This window comes from Staurois parvus, unplaced genomic scaffold (assembly GCF_062004578.1).
Source record: "Staurois parvus isolate SC_StPar_1 unplaced genomic scaffold, SC_StPar_1.0 ptg000564l, whole genome shotgun sequence".
In the NCBI taxonomy this organism is placed as follows: Eukaryota; Metazoa; Chordata; class Amphibia; order Anura; family Ranidae; genus Staurois; species Staurois parvus.
This window is the reverse complement of record NW_028318360.1, coordinates 10,119,526-10,141,596: the sequence shown is the minus strand read 5'-3', so window position 1 is coordinate 10,141,596 and position 22,071 is coordinate 10,119,526. Positions and strand designations below refer to the sequence as shown.

Genomic DNA, 22,071 nt, shown 5'->3' with positions numbered 1-22,071 from the left:
GTCACGTTCTGAAGGTTCTTCAGCCTTTTTTTTTCCTTCCAGCAGAAATCGGCAGCACAGGCAACAGGTGAGGCAAGTTGTACACAGTCCTTCTTTGAAAGGAGGACTGTGTATCCAAAATGTATTTTAGTGACAAAGTTTGCTTTATGGCACTTTAGATTTTATGGTTAACTGCCCTTAGCATTCTGAGTAAGACATATTTTCATTCACCAAAATTTTCATTATATTAGTTTGATTCCACACCTGTCTGGAGGCTATGCTCTTGTTTATGGTCTGATAGAGGAAGATGGGCACGTTTTCGTATAACTTCCTAGTAATGGCTCAAGAAGCTCAATTAAAGCAGAACCTATGTCCTTCCATTACAAAATGTGCTGCCTTGCTTAATTATACATGAATCGGCAATAATGTTACGGCCACCGATAGGTAAAGTGGATAACTTGGATTATTTCATACCTGAAAGTAGGTGGGATATAGGGCTGAAAGCGAGTATGTTATTCCTGAAGTTGCCGTGTTGAAAGCAAAAAAAAAATGGACATCATCGTTTGTGTGTGGGGTTGGGTAGCTGCTGACCGGTCATGGTGCCTGTGCTGACCCATGTCCACAGCAAAAAACTACTCTAATGGGCACTTGAGCATCAGAACTGGGCTTTAGAGCAAGGAAGGTGGCCTAGTCTTATGAATTTTTTGTTTTTTTGGTTTGTTTTTTACTTTTTATAACGTGGGTTGCCAGGTGCGTGTGCGTCGCTTGCCTGTATGGGAAGAAGGCAAGGCGGTGGAGGCAGTTTGATGCTCTAGGCAATGTTCTACTGGGGAACCTTGGGTCTTGCCATTTATGTGGATGTTACTTTCACACGCACCACCTCACTAAACTTGTTGCTGACCAAATGGGATTCCTTGATGGCAGTGGCCTCATTGCAAAAAATGGTTCCAAGAATGGTTTGAGGAACACAATGGGGCTGATTTACTAAAACTGTAGAATGCAAAATCTAGTGCTGCTGTGCATGGTAACAGTCTGCTTCTAACTTCAGTTTGTTCAATTGAAGTGGTAGTAAAGTCGTTGTTGTCTTTCACTTGTACGTACAGGTAAGCCTATACCTGTAGGTACTGTAAATATCACCCAAACAATGCATATTTATTTGTAAAAGACACCATTACTTGTAAAAGATGTGCTCTGAAGAAGTGGCATGCCCGTGCTGTTCCTTCAGAGCTGAGTGCTATAAAAAGTGACTTCATCGTGGCTTGGCCATTCGAGCTGCTGGAGTCCACAAATTTGGAAGAAGGACCGGGTAAAGATGAAAGACCTGTCGGTGAGGGAGGAGGGCTTCGTTTTAAGGCAAGTTTCACATAATGTGATGCATGCTAGCACATTATGACATTTTGTCTTCCACTGTTTAAAAAAAAAAAAAAAAAAAAAAGTTGCAGTTTACTACCTCTTTATGCTATAGTTAATATAAAAAAAAAAAATGGAAGCTGATTCGTGTCAATGCAATCGACTTCCAGGTTTTCTGTCAAAGCTTAATTGAACAAGCTGAAGTTAGCAATGGATTGGTTACCGTGCAGAGCTGCACTGGATTTTGCGCTCTCCAGTTTTAGTAAATCAACCCCATTGAGTTCGAGGTATTGACTTGGCCACCATATTCTCCAGATCTTAATCCAATCGAGTATCTGTGGGATGTGCTGTAAAAACAAGTCCGATTCTCCTCAATGTTCGGTGGGTGGTCATAATGGTTGATTGGTGTAAATGTATCTGTACTTACCGTTTTCTTAGTCCCTCTGTCACTGCTGGTTCACAAGCCTGTAACTTGTTGGTACCTGGCCACACCTACTGTACCCCTGCCTGCTGCTTTCTGGATTGACAGCACTGCTACTGAACCCTCCCACTGTGAGCTGCAGTGTAAGGGAAGGGGAGCACATGAGACCCTAATGAAGGATTTGGATCAGTCAAGGAAGGAAAATTTAAGTCTTTGCGTGTTTTACTTTTTATGAGGCTTGTGCATAACATAGTAACTGGATTTAGTATTTGCCCTGTGATACAGGAGCCTATAGATGAACAGTGTGCATGTTTTTATGTTAAGCTCATTGTCACATTGTAAGTGTATGTAAGCTTTTCATGCTGGTGTGTGAATGTCCTTTTGTAGCCTTGTGCCTGAACTGTCTAACCTCAGAACACTTTGCTTTTAGCAGTCCGTGATTCAGTTCTTTAATATGTAATGATATGAATGTTGCTATGCCAACCTTGCCTTCAGTCCTGTGTCTTAGAATTTTTTATTTATTTTTTTCAGTCTCTGTATATTGAGTCAAAAATTTGTGCATATATTTTAAAGTTTGTTTTGGTTTTTTTATTGCTGGGTGCTTCTATGTGTTAGCATAAAGTGAAGCACAGCAACTCCAGGTTAAATAGCCAAAGCTGCTTTTTGCGTCCAGCTTCCGGTTAATAAATAGTCTGACCCAGTTAATAGACTGTTTCCCAGAACCAAAATGTTCATTCTGCTGAATTAAATGCATTGGCTGCAGCTGAGAGGGCAGCAGTGCAAATAAAACATTGCGAATCCAGGTTTTTCTCTTGCACAAATAATAAATTGGGGTGCAGTAAGTAGGAGGTAAGTACAAAGAACAAAATATACAGTATATTTTCAAACTTCTTCATTTAAATGAAAATGTTTGTTTTTGTAATCCATTAAAGTATAGCTAAAGGCAGAAAGCATGCTTTTGGTTTTTGTTTTTTCTTCCCCCTTCTTTTTTTAACACCTAAAATGTTTTTATTGCTGTCTGTGCCCCCTTTAGGAAGATTCACTCTCTCTATGGATGTGTTTTGGGTTTGGCGATTTTTGCCAGAACGGTACTTGCCTAACTGCATTGTGCCAAGTGTAAAGTTTTGGTGGAGGGGAGATTATGGTGTGGGGTTGTTTTTAAGGGGTTGGGCTTGGCCCCTTAGTTCCAGTGAAGGGAACTCTTAAGGCGACAGCATACCAAGACATTTTGGACAATTTCATGCTCCCCAATTTGTGGAAATCGTTCCAACGTGACTGCGCACCAGTGCACAAAGCAAGGTCCATAAAGACATGGATGAGCGAGTTTGGGGTGGAGGAACTTGACTGGTCCTGACCTCAACCCAAAAGAACACCTTTTTGGGATGAATTGGAGCGGAGACTGCGATCCAAGCCTTCTCATCCAACATCAGTGCCTGACCTTACAAATGCAGTTATGGAAGAATGATCAAACATTCCCATAGACACACTCCTAAACCTTGTGGACAGCCTTCCCAGAAGAGTTGAAGCTGTTATAGCTGCAAAGGGTGGACCAACTCAATACTGAACCCTACAGACTAGGATGCCATTAAAGTTCATGTACGTGCAAAGGCAGGCTTCCCATACTTTTTGGTGTGTTCACCGAAGTGAGTGCACCCCTCACATTTTTTAAAATATTTTATTATCTCTTTTCATGTGACAACACTGAAGAAATGACACTTTGCTACAATGTACAGTAGTGAGTGTACAGCTTGTATAACAGTGTAAATTTGCTGTCCCCTCAAAATAACTCAACACTCAGCCATTAATGTCTAAACCGCTGGCAACAAAAGTGAGTACACCCCTAAGTGAAAATGTCCAAATTGGGCCCAATTAGCCATTTTCCCTTCCTGGTGTCATGTGACTTGTTAATGTTACAAGGTCTCAGGTGTGAATGGAGAGAAGGTGTGTTAAATTTTGTGTTATCGCTCTCATTCATATTGGTCACTGAAAGTTCAACATGGCAAAGAACTCTCTCAGGATCTGAAAAAAAAGAATTGTTGCTCTACATAAAGATGGTCTAGGCTATAAGAAGATTGCCAAGACGCTGAAACTGAGCTGCAGCACGGTGGCTAAGACCATAGCAGTTTAACAGGACAGGTTCCACTCCGAATAGGCCTCGCCATGGTCGACCAAAGAAGTTGAGTGTACGTGCTCAGCGTCCTATCCAGAGGTTGTCTTTGGGAAATAGACGTATGAGTGCTGCCAGCATTGCTGCAGAGGTTGAAGGGGTGGGGGGGTCAGCCTGTCAGTGCTCAGACCATACACCGCACACTGCATCAAATTTGGTCTGCATGGCTGTCGTCCCAGAAGGAAGCCTCTTCTAAAGATGATGCACAAAGCTCGCAAACCATTTGAAAACAAGCAGACTAAGGACATGGATTACTGGAACCATGTCCTGTGGTCTGATGACACCAAGATAAACTTATTTGGTTCAGATGATGTCCAGCATGTGTGGTGGCAACCAGGTGAGGAGTACAAAGACAAGCATGATGGTGGGAGTGTCATGGTCTGGGGCTGCATGAGTGCTGCTGGCACAGGGGAGCTACAGTTCATTGAGGGAGCTATGAATGCCAACATGTACTGTGATATACTGAAGCAGAGCATGATCCCCCTCCCTTCAGAAACTGGGCCGCAGGGCAGTATTCCAACATAACGACCCCAAACACACCTCCAAGATGACCACTGCCTTGCTAAAGAAGCTGAGGGTAAAGGTGATGGACTGGCCAAGCATGCCTCCAGACCTAAACCCTATTGAGCCTCTGTGGAGCATCCTCAAACGTAAGGTGGAGGAGCACAAGGTCTCTAACATCCTTCAGCTCCGTGATGTCGTGATGGAGGAGTGGAAGTGGACTGCAGTGGCAACCTGTGAAGCTCTGGTGAACTCCATGCTCAAGAGGGTTAAGGCAGTACTGGAAAATAATGGTGGCCACACAAAATATTGACACTTTGGGCCCAATTTGGACATTTTTTCACTTTAGGGGTGTACTCGCTTTTGTTGCCAGCGGTTTAGACATTAATGGCTGAGTGTTGCGATATTTTGAGGGGACAGCAAATTTACACTGTTATTCAAGCTGTACACTCACTACTTTTACATTGTAGCAAAGTGTATTTTCTTCAGTGTTGTCACATGAAAAGAGATAATAAAATATTGACAAAAATGTGAGTGGTGTACTCACTTTGTGTGTGAGAGCGAGAGATGTGTATATATATTACATAATTACACATGCACATTGCTCAAAAAAATTAAAGGAACACTTTGTAAACAGATCTCAATGGGGAAAAATACCATGCTGGATGTCTATACTGATATGGACTGGGTAATGTTAGGAACGTAAGGATGCTCCATGGTTTGCTGGAAATTTATCAACCTACAGAGGACTGAATTCAGACCCCCGAAAATCAAAGTGAGAAAATGATGCAGCAGGCTAGTCCATTTTGCTGAAACTTTAATACAGCAACTCAAAATGGTCTTTAGTAATTTGTATGGCCCCCACGCGCTTGTATGCATGCCTGACAACATCGGGGCATGCTCCTAATGAGACAACGGATGGTGTCCTAGGGTATTTCCTCCCAGATCTGGACCAGGGCATCACTGAGCTCCTGGACAGTCTCTAAGGTGCAACCTGGTGGTGTCGGATGGACCGAAACATGATATCCCAGAGATGTTCTATTTGCTTTAGGTCAGGCGAGCGATGGGGGGCCATTCCATGGTATCAATTCCTTCATTCTCCAGGAGCTGCCTGCATACTCTCGCCACATAAGGCTGGGCATTGTCGTGCACCAGGAGGAACACAGGACCAGCTCCACCAGTGTAGGGTCTGACAATGGGTCCAAGGATTTCATCCCAAAACCTACAGTGGATATAAAAAATCTACACACCCCTGTTAAAATGTCAGGTTTATGTGATGTAAATGAGACAAAGAGAAATATCAGGACTTTTCCCACCTTTTTTTTTTTTTTTTTTTTTTTTTTAATGTAACCTATGACCTGTACAGCTCAGTTAAACAACAAACTGAAATCTTTTAGTTGGAGGGAAGTAAAAATTCAAAAACTAAAATATTATGGTTGCATAAGTGTGCACACCCTTAAACTAATACTTTGTTGAAGCATCTTTTTGATTTCATGACAGCACTTTTTGGGTATATGTCTATCAGCATGGTGCATCTTGACTTGGCAATATTTGCCCACTTTTCCTTACAAAAACACTCCAAATCTGTCAGATTGCGAGGGCATCTCCTGTGCACAGCCCTCTTCAGATCACATATACAGTGGGGATCGAAAGTTTGGGCACCCCAGCTAAAAATTTGTAGTATTGTGCATAAAGAAGCCAAGGAAAGATGGAAAAATCTCCAAAAGGCATCAAATTACAGATTAGACATTCTTATATGTCAACAAAAGTTAGATTTTATTTCCATCATTTACACTTTCAAAATAACAGAAAACAAAAAAATGGCGTCTGCAAAAGTTTGGGCACCCTGCAGAATTTATAGCATGCACTGCCCCCTTTGCCAAGCTGAGACCTGCCAGTGTCATGGATTGTTCTCAATCATCATCTGGGAAGACCAGGTGATGTCAATCTCAAAGGTTTTAAATGCCCAGACTCATCTGACCTTGCCCCAACAATCAGCACCATGGGTTCTTCTAAGCAGTTGTCTAGAAAACTGAAACTGAAAATGGTTGACGCTCACAAAGCTGGAGAAGGCTATAAGAAGATAGCAAAGCGTTTTCAGATGTCAATATCCTCTGTTCGGAATGTCATTAAGAAATGGCAGTCATCAGGAACAGTGGAAGTTAAAGCAAGATCTGGAAGACCAAGAAAAATATCAGACAGAACAGCTCGCAGGATTGTGAGAAAAACAATTAAAAACCCACGTTTGACTGCACGATCCCTCCAGAAAGATCTGGCAGACACTGGAGTTGTGGTACACTATTCCACTATAAAGAGATACTTGTACAAATATGGTCTTCATGGAAGAGTCATCAGAAGAAAACCTCTTCTACGTCTTCACCACAAAAATCATCGTTTGAACTTTGCAAATGAACATATAGACAAGCCTGATGCATTTTGGAAACCAGTTCTGTGGACCGATGAGGTTAAAATTGAACTTTTTGGCCGGAATGAGAAAAGGTACGTTTGGAGAAGAAGGGGCACAGAATTTAATGAAAAGAACCTCTGTCCAACTGTTAAGCATGGGGTTGGATCAATCATGCTTTGGGGTTGTGTTGCAGCCAGTGGCACAGGGAACATCTCACGAGTAGAAGGAAAAATGGATTCAATATAATTTCAGCAAATTTTGGATGGTAACTTGATGCCATCTGTGAAAAAGCTGAAGTTAAAGAGAGGATGGCTTCTACAAATGGATAATGATCCTAAACACACTTCAAAATCCACGGGGGATTACATCAAGAGGCGTAAACTGAAGGTTTTGCCATGGCCTTCACAATCTCCTGACCTCAACATAATTGAAAATCTATGGATAGACCTTAAAAGAGCAGTGCGTGACAGACAGCCCAGAAATCTTAAAGAACTGGAAGACTTTTGTAAGGAAGAATGGGCAAAGATACCTCAAACAAGAATTGAAAGACTCTTGGCTGGCTACAAAAAGCATTTACAAGCTGTGATACTTGCCAAAGGGGGCAGTACAAGATATTAACTCTGCAGGGTGCCCAAACTTTTGCAGACACCATTTTTTTGCTTTCTGTTATTTTGAAAGTGTAAATGATGGAAATAAAATCTAACTTTTGTTGACATATTATAAGAATGTCTAATTTGATGCCTTTTGGAGATTTTTCCATCTTTCCTTGGCTTCTTTATGCACATTAATACAAATTTTTAGCTGGGGTGCCCAAACTTTCGATCCCCACTGTATAAAAGACAACAGTAGGAGAAGGGGTGTTTAACTATAAGTAGCTCTGTATTAACCAAAGAAGAATTGATGGATTTAGATAAGGGCCTTAAATATGCCCCCCCATACCTGCCAATAAATTCAATATTTATATTGATACAGAGAAATTGATTAGGAGATTGAACATTTAAAAGAATATTGTGAATAACGCCCCTAGCAGTAGAATTACCCATACTAATTTAAAAAACAGATCACTTTTTAATCCACAGATCACGAATAACAGCCAAGTAGATGGTTTTTAAAAAAATGGAAAATCAAGATCTTGATAAACTTATTATCCCCAAAGTTTCTAAGAATATAGGAATTGAAATGGGTATTAAAAAATTAGCTAAGAGAGACGATATAGTTATAAGGCCAGCTGATAAACGAGGAGGAGGAATTGTGGTGTTGTCCAAAGATTATTATTTAAATGAGTTAGCCACTCAATTAAGGGACAGTAACACATATCAGACACTTTCAAGAGAACCGACCATGAAATATAAGAGAGTTGGAAATAATGGTTAAAAAGGGAATAGAGAAGAACATTTTGAATAAGAGTCTAAATGCCTAGTTCCAGAAACATGTAGGTTACCAGTAATATATATACTGTTCCCAAAATTCATAAAAATGCCACAAATCCACCAGGGAGGCCTATAGTGAACGGCATTCAGTCTTAGCGAGGATGGGACAGTATATAGATTAATTTTTACAACCAGTGGTTAAACAAACAAGGTAGTTTTTAAGAGATACCAAGCAGTTAATACAACATCTTGAGGGGTTCAAAGGAGGACTAGATATTTATCTGGCAAGTGCAGATGTGTCTTCTTTATACACCATTATAGGGCATGAGGATGCAATTGAATCGGTTAGTTGGGGTCTAAGGCAGTATAGCAATCTGTCTTGGACTCAAAGGAAGTATCTATTGGAGTGTTTAGAATTCTGTCTGATTCATAATTATTTTTGGCATAATACTTACTACAAACAAATTAGAGGGGTCACAATGGGAGCTGAGTTTGCGCCAAGTGTTGCAAACTTATTTATGGCCCATTGGGAGGATAAAGAAGTTTTATCAAAATTATCCAGATGAATTGAAAGTATATAAAATATATTGATGATGTTAGTATTTGGGAAGGAGAATTAACTACCTTTTTTATTGGCCTTTCTTAACAAATTAAAACATAAGAATTTGTTTTACGTGTGAATACGATAACAAAGATGAATTTTCTAGATTTTAATAAGATAAAAAATGGGATATTTTTAACTAAAACTTATTTTAAACCGGTTGATCATAATGGTTGTATTCCCTTGGGGAGTTGTCATAATCCACCTTGGCTTTATAATATTCCCAAAGGTTAGTTTGTCAGAGTAAGGAGAAATTGTACTTTGAAGAATGATTGATTACTTTGAACAGGCAAAAATACTAGGAACCAGATTTGCTGATAAAGGATATTTACAAAATAATATTGATCAGAAAATTTACGAAATGGGCACTATGGATAGGGCAGCTCTATTGGAAGATAAAATTAAAGAAGATAATTTTGGTGAACAAATAGCTATTGTATTAGATTATAATATCCATTATAAAAAAATAGAGTATTTTTTAAAAAAAATTGGAATATTTTAAAATTGGATACCATTTTAAATAGTATTTTATCTGAGAATCCTAGGTTTATTTATAGAAGGGCACCCACTATAAGATCAAGGGTAGTAAAAAATGTATTAGACCCCCCCCCCCCCCCCCATAAGAAACACTATTACGTTTCTGGATGATAATGGATTTTTTCCATGTAAAAATTGCTACACATGTATAGCCACAAGAGGACAGAATAATAAATGGAAGAAGTTTGTTGCTAATACCACTGGTCAAGAATATGAGATTAAAGATTTCATCTCCTGTAGGACGGAGTGGGTGGTGTATTGTCTGGAATGTGAATGTGGCCTCCAATACATAGGAAGAACCAAGAGCCCATTATGGAAAAGATGAAGGGAGCATGTTCAAAACATTAGAAAGGGATTCTCTAAACGCAACGTATCTAGACCTTTTTTAGAGTTCGACTTGAACTGTTTTATTAGTGATTTTTTTAATGGACTACTTTTTATTTGGCTGTTTTTTTTTTATATAATATTATATATATCATTCATATACTCTCTATTTAATAAGTAATTTTATATTTGCTATTTATTAATTTGCTTTTTATATTTATTAGTGATCTGTTGAATAGGAGTTCATGCGGTTGTAATGTGAGGGTATACTGCATGAGTGGGGATTGTAGATCCTATTAGGATATATCCCTCTCTATTCATTATTTTATAGGTATTATTCAATATATTTATATTGGATTACCTCTTTAATATATATTTTTTTTTTTCTAGTAGGTTCTCCCGTTTTAGTCCATTTTTTATTTTCTTGTAATTTAGGATTTTATTGATGCCCATATCATTAATTCGTTTTATGTATTAATAAAGCTTTTTATTTTATATTTTTTTATTAGGGCATTTTTCCAGTAGTAGTGGGTTTTACTATGGCTAAGGGTGATCGTTGATTGATTTTTATTTTGTAATATAGCCATCAGTATTTCACCATATATAACATCATGAATAGTATGTCAATCTGAGCTCTTTGAACATGGCCGACGTTAGTCGGCCTACAAAAACATGGCTGCCATCTCCGGTTACATGGCTGCAGATGTCTTCCGTCCATAGCACCGCTAATTAGGCTCCTTTTTATATATAGAATAGCTGCGCGCCAATGGCGATACCCCGAGGAAGTCACGAGGTTTAGTGACGTAACGTGTAGGTACGCCGTGACGCAGCTTCTGGTGCGCGGTGACTCACATCTGGCTTTGGACGCCATCTTGGAACACCCTGAAAACCCCTAACCCATGCAGTACACCCAAGAATGAGGTTGTAAGGCGATGTTTATCCTTTTAAACATGAGTGGGCATTTGTTTGATAAATAAATCTCCTTTATTAATATAAACTACTACACTATGTAGGATCTCTTTCTCACCATGGATATTGGTGAGAAACATATTTAGCAGATATACCTTTCCTGAGAGGCCTGGAGTATCTTATGTAATACCTGGGAGAGGAACTACAGGTGAAATACTACCAGCCAGGATTGGAGTAGGATCCAGGAGTGATCCTGAAAGCAAAGTGGCCCATTGGGTCGCCTAAAGGAGGTGAGGAGGCAATTTAGCACACTGTGGATAAAGTGTGCTGACACCTTCACGGATATCGCCACCTTTGTCACATTGCATGATTTACTGTTGTTTGAAGCACCATTTTTTGAATATTTATGGACTATTAGAGACACTCTGCGTTTTTGTTGTGTGTGCGTGTGTTTTTTTTTTTTTCTTTTTTTTTTTTTTTTTTTTTCTTTCTTTGTGATTTGTTGTGTGGTCACATTGGCACTAATCACTTTTTTGTTATATCCCGTTTATAGGGGTCTTTGTCGTACCATTATAGGTTTTAGTATTAATTTTATTAGAGTGATTTCACATTTGTTTAGTTGGATTTCACTGTTTACAGGTCATATTGTTTTGGGCACGTCATGCACTTTACTTGTATATATTTTCTTTATTGTGGCACAGTTGATTATATTACTTTTGATATTTACTTTGGTTAGCGCTGCACTATTTTTGAGAAATACCTCTTCAGATCATCCCACAGATTTTTGATCGAATTCAGGTCTGGGCTCTGGTGGGGCCATTCTAAAACTTGAATCTTCTGGTGAAGCCATTCCTTTGTTGATTTGGTTGTATGCTGTGGGTCGTTGTCATGCTGAAAGATAACGTTCCTCTTCATGTTCAGTTTTTTAGCAGAAGCCTGAAGGTTTTAGGTCAGTTCTGGCTGGTACTTTAAACTGTTCATAATACCCTCTACTGCCCCCCCCCCCCCCCCCCCCCGCAATCCTAAAAGATTTCAGTTGTTTTTCAATTCAGTTGTACAGTTTATAGGTCACATTTTAATGGTGGAGAAAGTTCTGAGATTTCTTTTGTCTAATTTTTTTTTTTACATCACAAAAACCTGACATTTTAACAGGGGTGTGTAGACTTTTTTTATATCCACTAGCCTGTAGAGGTCTGTGCATCCCTCCATGGATATGCCTCCCCAGACCATCACTGATCCACCACCAAAACTGTCATGGTGAACGATGTTACAGGCAGCATAACAGTCTCCATGACTTCTCCAGACCCTTTCACATCTGTCACATGTGCTCAGGGTGAAGCTGCTCTCATCTGTGAAAAGCAAAGGGAGCCAGTGGTGGACCTGCCAATTCTGGTGTTCAATGGAAAATGTCAATCAAGCTCTATGGTGCCGGGCAGTGAGCACAGGGCCCGCTAGAGGATGTCGGGCCCTCAGGCCACCCTCATGAAGTCTGTTTCTGATGGTTTGGTCAGAGACATTCACACCAGTGGTCTGCTGGAGGTTATTTTGTAGGGCTCTGGCAGTGCTCATCCTGCTCCTCCTTGCACAATGGAGCAGATACCAGTCCTGCTGATGGGTTAAGGACCTTCTACGGCCCTGTCCAGCTCTCCTAGAGTAACTGCCGGTCTCCTGGAATCTCCTCCTCCTCCTTGCTCTTGAGATTGTGCTGGGAGATACAGCAAACCTTCTGGCAATGGCACATATTGATTTTTTTTTTTTATATTTTTAACTTTAACTCCAGGGTAAGTAATTGTCCAAATACTAGAGACCTGTGTATTTCTTCCAGTTCTATGCAGTAATCCAGTGTGACATGTTGCCTCAGTAGCTTCCTGTAATAAAGACCGGTCAAAGCTCCCTGCAGGGTGACTAGTCTTTTACTCGCCCTATTCTGTAGTTTTTTTGTAGTGTGTGAGCCTGCTGGGCTCCTTCCACAGCTCTGCTCTTTTCACAGACTACGTACAGCACAGTGATGAGATCACTGCTATATTGTACAGGGCAATATTTGGATTTGCAAATGCATGTGGTGCTCACAAAGTGGATTTATATTCTATGTAGTCCATTGAAAATACACTTGCTTTCTTTTTTCTTTTTTTTTTTTTGTGTGTCTGGAGTTCAACTTTTTAAATTGTTTCTGCTTGATAAATGCTAACCAGCCTTATTCTGTTTATTGTTCCTAGTTACCTCATGGTCTAATATGAATAAGGAGTTACCAGCAAACATCAGGAACCTGGGGTTTGTTGAAGTCCATGACATCAGTGCAGATGATGATGGTCATAATCTTGGCAAATTGAGCCGCAAGAATTCTCAGCCATTGGCCTTCTCGGATTTAAGCAGCGGTCAGTTTACCGCAGTCATAGAGCGCAACAGTGTGACGTCTTTGGACTCTGGTATTCCAACTCTTGAGATCGCCAACCCGGAGACTGTCCATTGTGGTATCAGATCGAACTGTCTCAATGGTGCTGCTGGAGATGACAGGGTCTTTCAGAGCTCTAAGAGCATTCCTGGTGGTGGCGGTACTCCATCTCTGAGGAACTCTGAAAGTGACCATGTTATCTGGAAGTCGTCCACCTTTCCAAGATCGGGATATGACACAGCAAAACTCTACAGTCCGACCTCTCTTAACAGGAGCGATGACATCTCAGACTGTAGCGTCTCCAGCCTCAGCACTGACTTTTCCACCACGTTATCTGTGAGCAATGAGGACATTGTGGACTTTTTGGTGACAAGCAACTCGAGTGCAATCGTTAACTTGGAGAATGATGAGACACAATTTTCAGATGTGACCTTGAACTCTACAAAAGACAGTACTGCTACTAATTGTAAGGGATTCGCACAGGAGGTAGGACCTGACAGCAAGATAAAATTATTGGGACCACTTAGTAACTTCTTTAACCGGTAAGTTCACTTTCTTATTATTTAAAAGGTTTGTTATCCCAAAAGTAATATTGCAGTCATAGTTAGTTAGTCTGGCTTTTTATTCCTTGGGAAATCACACCACAAATGTATTTGGGTGTTTGTGACATCCTTTTGGGGTTAGTTACTGCCACTGCGTTTTTTCATGAAATAAAAAATATAGTGTGTGTGTGTGTGTGTGTGACTTTTTAGTGCTTTAGATATAAAATATGAACAAATTCTATCCCTCTATAGCAGTGGTTCTTAACCTGGGTTCGATCGAACCCCAGGGACTCGGTGAGTCAGTCTCGCGGGTTCGGCGGAGGTGAAGAACCACACCCGGCTCATATAATTCGTGCAGTAAATATTCATTATTATGTTTTTGTGTGAAAATCCTGTTTTAATGGTTTTGTTCTTAACGGTTTTGTTCATTTTGTGCACCTATGTATAAATATATACCTATGTTTTGAATTTTAAAAATCGTATTTTATTTTTCCAATTAAGAAGGGTTCGGTGAATGCGCATATGAAACTGGTGGGGTTCAGTACCTCCAACAAGGTTAAGAACCACTGCTCTATAGTGTGTACTTTTCTCAATCCAGAGCATTGTGTTATTTCTATCTGCTGCCCTTATTTCTCTATCTGCATGAGTCACTTCTGACAAGTTTTTTTTTTTCCTGACACCAAGAAAAAAAGGTGACGGGGGATGGACCTCCAGCACACAGTCCATGATTGACAGCCTCAGTCATTTTCACTGGGTATTTGTAAGGGTTTGCAGCCACTTTAAATCAGATAAATACATTGCAGATGCACCAAAAGACAGTCTTGCGGTTAGTTTTCTGTAGAAAGCAGTCACAGCCTGAGTAGAAAAGCCTTTTCCCTATCCGAAGCTGCAACAAAGGACACTGTGTGGAAGTCGTGGTCTCTCTGCAGGGATCTGACTAACCCCTTCATGTTTGCATTCCTCAAACCTCATGCTTCCTACTGTTTGGGGAACTCTGACTCGGCAGGGTATGTGTATGTGTTAGACCTCTGCAGAAAGACCATTGCTTTTTACTCAAAGAGCATGAATATTTCTGTACAGCATGCTACCAGGGGACAGCTTCTATCTTTTTATGAATGCTTTACAAAATGGGTGGAAAAAAATGTCCATAAGGCGACAGTGCTGACCTCCTCTGGACAATACTATTTGTTTGGCTGTTAATGTGACCCTTTCATGTTTAGTGCTCTGAGTCTCTCAGAACAAATATGCAGATCAGAAGTGCTGACTGCTTGCTTGTTTTGAGTCCAAGACAAATGTAGTACCATCATGAATGAAATCTAGGGTATATTTAATGCTTTTGTGGATGCTAGTTTTTCTGGCTGGTATGCAGACCCTTTTGGCCTTCTTGCATTTAAAGGATGTTCACCATAAACCAAAATTATTATAAATGCACATATATTTTTTTTTTTCTTTTTTTGCAGGTGCTTTAAGGATCCTGTAAAGAATTGATTGTGGGTGCATTGTCTTGCTCCTGCAGACTGTCTGTGTAGCAGTCTGATGGGCAGACAGTTACTGACTGACAGATCAGTGAACCACCTCATCTGCACCCTGGTATTTCATTGAGCACTCAATACCGTTGGTTGCAAAGGATGACTACACTTTTAGTTAATTCATTCACAGAACTCTGAATGAATGACGTGGCCGTGTGGGTGGAGCCCCGCACAGCAGTTCTCTTTTTTGAATTGTTACAGTGGGTGTGGGGAGATGCTCCTTGGTCCACTGTCACAGGATTGGGGAAGGAATTGAGGGAAAACAGCAGATTCTGAACATTTTTACATCCCAATTATGGGTGTAACATGTTCACAGAGGTGAACTTATCCTTTAAATCCCTGACCTGATACAAGTGCAGATCAGGAAAGTCAGAAAAAATTCAGAAATTCTTATGTGCATACTTGTCCAAAGTCAGGGACTCAAAAGATTAGCATGTCAGTCAGGAAACCAGCAGTAACAAGTCAGCCATGGCAGCCTTCATATTTATGTCTTCTAACAAGTTTTCCTGTATGTAACTCTTGTCATTGGATTCCTCGAAAAATCCGAAATAAAATTTGAAAATTTTTACTTTTTTTTTTTTTTTTTTTAACATTAACCCAGAGTTTCAATAGAACATTTTTTATATGACTAGTCATGAGTCTACAAATGTATAATTCAGTAAATAATATTAGTAAATATTTGCTAATTATTCACTATTAGTATATTAGTCAATATAGTGAATATTTGCTGATTCTGCCTCGAATTATTGATTATAGGAACTTCTTTGCACCATTACTCAATCCGAAGTAAACATTTGTGAGTTTCATAAAATGCATGATGATTCTCACATGTTCTTTAAAAAGAATTCTAATAAACTTATATTTGTAGTTTTGTGTTGAACTAGTTGGCTGTTTGTTCCTTTTTGGCTTCTCCATTACTGTGGACTCTCAGGTCCCATTCACCACATCAAGTTGCACCTTTATATTGTGCCGCTTGTTCAGAATGGCACCCCGGAGCACCTTCTCAATGCTTTTGGATTGCAGCGCCTGCTGCTAACTCTCACTGCTTAAAATGATGCATGCATGATTTGTGGTATTTTAAGCAGCCCATGATAATGAATGGACTATGTGAGCCAATGTGCATTTTGTTGCACTGCTTCAGATAGGCTGGTGTGAATGGGTCCTAAAGGTGAAATCTCCCAGCTCTGTACCCAGTTCTGCTCCTGCTTGTCTTTTTGCTCCTATATGCCATGTTTGTTAGTAGTAGAGAGTTGGATCCTGTTTGCCGTTGCTAGAATCGGGTTAAAATAGTGCAAACAATGCTGTTCAATTGCTTACAAAGTAGATTAATGTAAAAGACTGATGGACTTGTGTTAGGGGAGAGCGTGCCAGTGCTGTAAGCCAGACAGTCTCTACTGCATTACATAATCTAACACTGGAAATTGCTGATAGATGATTGATTAGTGATGACCTCATCAATTAGGCATTGCTACCTCACAGGAGGGGGCAGGTCTGTGACCAAAGCTGCACTGTTTTATATTTAGAAAAGTGTCACGTGGCCTGACTTCATAACGCACTCCAGCAGAGGATCAATAAAGTAGAGGATTTCATATTGCGGCACTGTTTGAACCATATATTTACAATCTGTGTAAACAGAATTACAAATACAGTGCTTCACCCAGCACTAAGGTAGGAATGCCTAATTACAATGCGATTGGGTGTTTCCACTGCATATACACACACTGGTGAAGTGTTACACAAACCCACAATTGGGTTTAATACCCGTGATTTTTTGTCTTCTTCTTCTTTTAAGTGGTCATCATTTTTTTGGCAGTTTTCCAATGGGAAATGTGTGGTGAAGGAGCAGACACCGGTCTGGACGCTTCTGGGAGTGATAACATTACACATAAAATTGCACTTTGGAGATTGTGTTTGGACACTTAACATACTGTACTATTTGGGGGATATGTAATCTATTTAATTGGTTTCGCACAGTGTTGCAATGTATTTGTAAAAATTTATATTGTTTTTTTGCACAATTAATTGTGAGTTTTACTCATAGCTTCATGGTTTGCACAGGTTTTAGTTTGGTGTTTGTGTTTTTTTTTTTTTTTTTTTTTTTTTTAATGCTGATTTGATTAAAGTGTTTTTTGTATCTACATCCGTTCAGTGCAAAGGAACTTGTACATGGATTGTTTTCACGTGGGTTATTATGGGATACTGCAGTAGATGTGTATTTTGTGTATCCTACAGCCTCCATTTAATTAAGCAGTTAATATACGATCTAATACACAGAATAGGTGTCTAGGCAGTTTTTATTGTATAGCTCAGGCGATCTCGCTACTCCATCCGAGCTAAGGCAAGCTGTAATCACAGGGATACCTGTGTCTCATGGCGCATTCTTGTCACTGCGGTAACCAGGCAGGATGATGGTCTTCTTGGATACACCTGTGTGCAATGGCCCCTTGAGGGATATCAAAATACAAATCCCCTTCTCAGCTGTTCAGATGCTGGTTTACTGAGCTGATGACCTGGTTCTTGAAAACCTCCATTGGAGCTCCAACACCTTCCTGTTATCTTTTTTTTTTTGTCTGTTTTTTTAGAAGCCGACACATGCATGTTTGATTGTGTTGATGAAAGAATCCTATCTTTCAGATATGGACTGCACAAAGAGGGCAGTTTAGACAATTGTCAATCCTTTTAATTGAAATGAAAAACTTTGCTCCAGGCTGCTCAATCTAATTGATCTTTTCCTTTTTGTTGTATCCAATGATCATTTTTTTAAAGCCGTATTAAACCCAAAATGTTTTCTATTGCAGCTTAGCAATCATTTTTAGATGTGGTGGCTGCATTAGTTTTCTGTTCTTTTGGTATTTTTGCTTGGTTTCAGGAATCTCACACTTTCCTGCACGGTGTTCTAGTGTGAACTGACACTGAAGTAGAATTATTGGGTTAAAGAAAAAAAAATCCTGCATACTTGCCACCTTGCTGCAGCAATAGTGTGACACTACAGCTGTCCCACGGTGGCCCTAAGACCAAGAGCTGACAATCACGACTGCTGATCAGTCCGCTCCCGGTCTACTTGCAGCTGACTGACAGACCATCAAATCGCTGCACCTCTGTTTTGCTGCCCCAGAGCTCACCGGAGCACCAGGCTAGAGAGGGATCTGGATCACGCAGTAGTGCGCTGAAATACGGCTCAGTCAATCAGTCAGATTAGTGAATCCCAACAATACTGCTGCAACAGTGGCGGAACCTCTAGGGACTTCTCAAGCAACCCTAGACTTCCACGAAACCCCAGTTGTGAAACCCTTGGTTGTAACCATCCTTACCTTTCTGACCCGTAAGGCCCGACTCTTCAAGCTATAACGTATCAGTAATTTGCTGTTCTAATAATTAAAAAAAAAAAAATTCCTCCCTGATTTTCATTGCTATAAATAAGGAATGTTCTAGTTTTCGTGTGGCCTGTTCAGCTGGATGGTGGACTCGTGTGTCTTTATATACTGCTTCTGTGTATGTCTGCTCACTGCTGACCAACTATCTAAGGTTGAGTCATGAAGGTTTTGTTCTTGCTCTGTCATCTTCCTTTATCTTCATAATAAATGTACTGAGAGGTTTTCAGGCAGGAAGTCAAGCTGATGTCATTAGTGTATATATAGCTACTGAACCACAACTGTGACACTGTGCAGTGAGCATCTTAACTGACAATACTAGAAAAGAAAGTTTGAAATATGATTGGTTGATATGAAACACATTCACTTTAGCCCCAATGTATTCTTCACTTCTTTGCCCAACCTTTTGCCTTGGTGATTTTTCTGTTCTGATAAGCTGAAAGCACAAGTGCAATTTTAAAGTGACCTACAGTGCATTCATAAAGTATTCAGACCCATTTTGATTATCAATCTTCACTCAATATCCCATAATGACAAAGGGAAAACAGAATTTTAGAAATGTTTGCAAATGTATGAAAAAGGAAAACCGATATCACATTGGCATAAGTATTCAAACCTTTTGCAACAACGCTTGATGTTTAGCTCAGGTGCCTCCCATTTCTCTTGATCATTGCTGAGATGTTTCTACACCTTGATTTGTAGTAAATTGATTGGACATGATTTGGAAAGGCACACACCTCTCTATAAAAGGCCTCACAGCTGACCATGGATACTGTATCAGAACAAAAACCATCATGTCAAAGGAACTGCCTGCAGAGCTCTGACACAGGATCATTGAAAGGCACAGATCTGGGGAAAGAAAAAGCATAAGGGGGCACCTCTAAGTGCAGTATAAAAAACACTTCATTAAAACCATCAATATTGCACTAACGTGGGTAGACAAGTAGAGCGTTTGTAGTCATAAACCAGCCTCCGCATGCGAATCCAGAAGTCCATCAGTAGCAGTGTGGAGGATGGAGACCAAGCAGGGGTGAGCGAAAGACCGCAAACTACCTCTGCTGTAGCAGATCGTGACAGGCGCGGTACTGGAAGTGACGCCGGGAGCACCATGGAATGCACGACGGGACGTGATGACAGGTGAGAGAGGAGCCTGGGTTACCTAGGTTAGGTCTTTTAGCGCACCAATCCGCTCCTCTCGCAAACCTAATTGGCTGTAGTGACAATGTTCCAATTTATTGCTAATAGAACTGGTATGGGCGTGGCCAGGGGTGGTCCTAATTTCTAAAAACGATCAAAATAACTACCACCTCCAAACCGAGCCCATATGTGAGCAATATGCATGCGTTGGGAAGTCCCAACTGGCAAAAACATCAGAACGGCCCCCATATCTAAACCGGCTCATACGTATACATAGTAGCGGCAGTAAACCAAGCTCCAATAACACAAATACTACACATCGCAAATATCCCATGGAAAATGGTAAATGTACAATTTATAAAGCTGATAATTCTATAAAACAGCAGAATAAAGATATCTGTAACATGGTATAAATAAAGAATGGCAAATGTGTTGTAATTAATAATAATCTTCAAATCCTATTCCTAAATGGAATTGTTCACAGGATCCCTACTGGCAAAACTTATGAGATGGTACTAATTTCGATTTCCTCATTAAAACCCCTAGGAAGCGGCGTATCCAAAATGTAAATCCAGTAAGTCTCTCTTGTTCACATAATATTTTTGAACCGTTCAGCGATGGAATAGGTTTTTGAAATCCCCTCAATGACCGATACCCTTAGACCTTCAGTACTTTTTCCATGTTGCTCTGTGAAGTGCCTCAGGACACTGTTTATCAACTCCCTCCTCCATGAATCGGCGAAGTTTGCCAAATCAGTTCCTCAATGTCCGTTTTAGTTCTACCGGCGTAGAATAACCTACAGGGACACGTAAGACCATAAATGACAAACCCTGATGAACAATTTGTAAAATGACTGTGTCATGTTTTCCCTTTTTATGGTAAAGTGCCTGACCATGTATAACAAAGTTACATGTTCGACAGAGGCTTTCTGCACTGATGTATCCCTTTTGAGAGAAGAAAAGATGGTTTGTGTTTGTGACAACTGTTCTGTTCTCTTTAATTTGCTAGGTGCAATTTTATTTTTAATATTGGGGGGGCTTTCCTATATGCCTTTTTGGGTACCAGGTGATAACAGGGGTAGGATGTGGATCCTCAAGCAGGACGGACCAATATCTTTTAAAGATTTTTTTTTTTTTTTTCCATCCTCTCTTGCCGACAGTGGAATTGTGTGACAAAATGGACTGATGAAGTGTCAGAAGGGCATATAATACAGTCAGGTCCATAAATATTGGGACAGCGACACAATTCTAACATTTTTGGCTCTATACACCACCACAATGGATTTGAAATGAAACAAACAAGATGTGCTTTAACTGCAGACTGTCAGCTTTAATTTGAGGGTATTTAAATCCAAATCAGGTGAACGGTGTAGGAATTACAACAGTTTGCATATGTGCCTCCCATTTGTTAAGGGACCAAAAGTAATGGGACAGAATAATAATCATAAATCATACTTTCACTTTTTAATACTTGGTTGCAAATCCTTTGCAGTCAATTACAGCCTGAAGTCTGAAACGCATAGACATCACCACGTTGGGTTTCATCCCCGGTGATGCTCTACCAGGCCTCTACTGCAACTGTCTTCAGTTCCTGCTTGTTCTTGGGGCATTTTCCCTTCAGTTTTGTCTTCAGCAAGTGAAATGCATGCTCAATCGGATTCAGGTCAGGTGATTGACTTGGCCATTGCATAACATTCCACTTCTTTCCCTTAAACTCTTTGGTTGCTTTTGCAGTCTGCTTTGGGTCATTGTCCATCTGCACTGTGAAGCGGCGTCCAATGAGTTGTGAAGCATTTGGCTGAATATGAGCAGATAATATTGCCCGAAACACTTTAGAATCCATCCGGCTGCTTTTGTCAGCAGTCACATCATCAATAAATACAAGAGAACCAGTTCCATTGGCAGCCATACATGCCCACTCCATGACACTACCACCACCATGCTTCACTGATGAGGTGGTATGCTTAGGATCATGAGCAGTTCCTTTCCTTCTCCATACTCTTCTCTTCCCATCACTCTGGTACAAGTTGATCTTGGTCTCATCTGTCCATAGGATGTTGTTCCAGAACTGTGAAGGCTTTTTTAGATGTCGTTTGGCAAACTCTAATCTGGCCTTCCTGTTTTTGAGGCTCACCAATGGTTTACATCTTGTGGTGAACCCTCTGTATTCACTCTGGTGAAGTCTTCTCTTGATTGTTGACTTTGACACACATACACCTACCTCCTGGAGAGTGTTCTTGATCTGGCCAACTGTTGTGAAGGGTGTTTTCTTCACCAGGGAAAGAATTCTTCGGTCGTCCACCACAGTTGTTTTCCGTGGTCTTCCGGGTCTTTTGGTGTTGCTGAGCTCACCGGTGCGTTCCTTCTTTTTAAGAATGTTCCAAACAGTTGTTTTGGCCACGCCTAATGTTTTTGCTATCTATCTGATGGGTTTGTTTTGTTTTTTCAGCCTAATGATGGCTTGCTTCACTGATAGTGACAGCTCTTTGGATCTCATCTTGAGAGTTGACAGCAACAGATTCCAAATACAAATAG

General features: G+C 40.3%; 1 protein-coding gene across 1 annotated transcript in view; it reads left to right on the top strand.

The window, feature by feature from the left end:
- TBC1D14 (TBC1 domain family member 14) overlaps window positions 1–22,071 on the top strand; it is a 170,860-nt gene that overhangs the window by 16,416 nt on the left and 132,373 nt on the right. Inside the window, exon 3 of the mRNA XM_089691593.1 lies at window positions 12,783–13,500. Coding sequence (XP_089547719.1) covers window positions 12,783–13,500 — 718 coding nt within the window. The remainder of the gene's footprint in view (window positions 1–12,782; window positions 13,501–22,071) is intronic.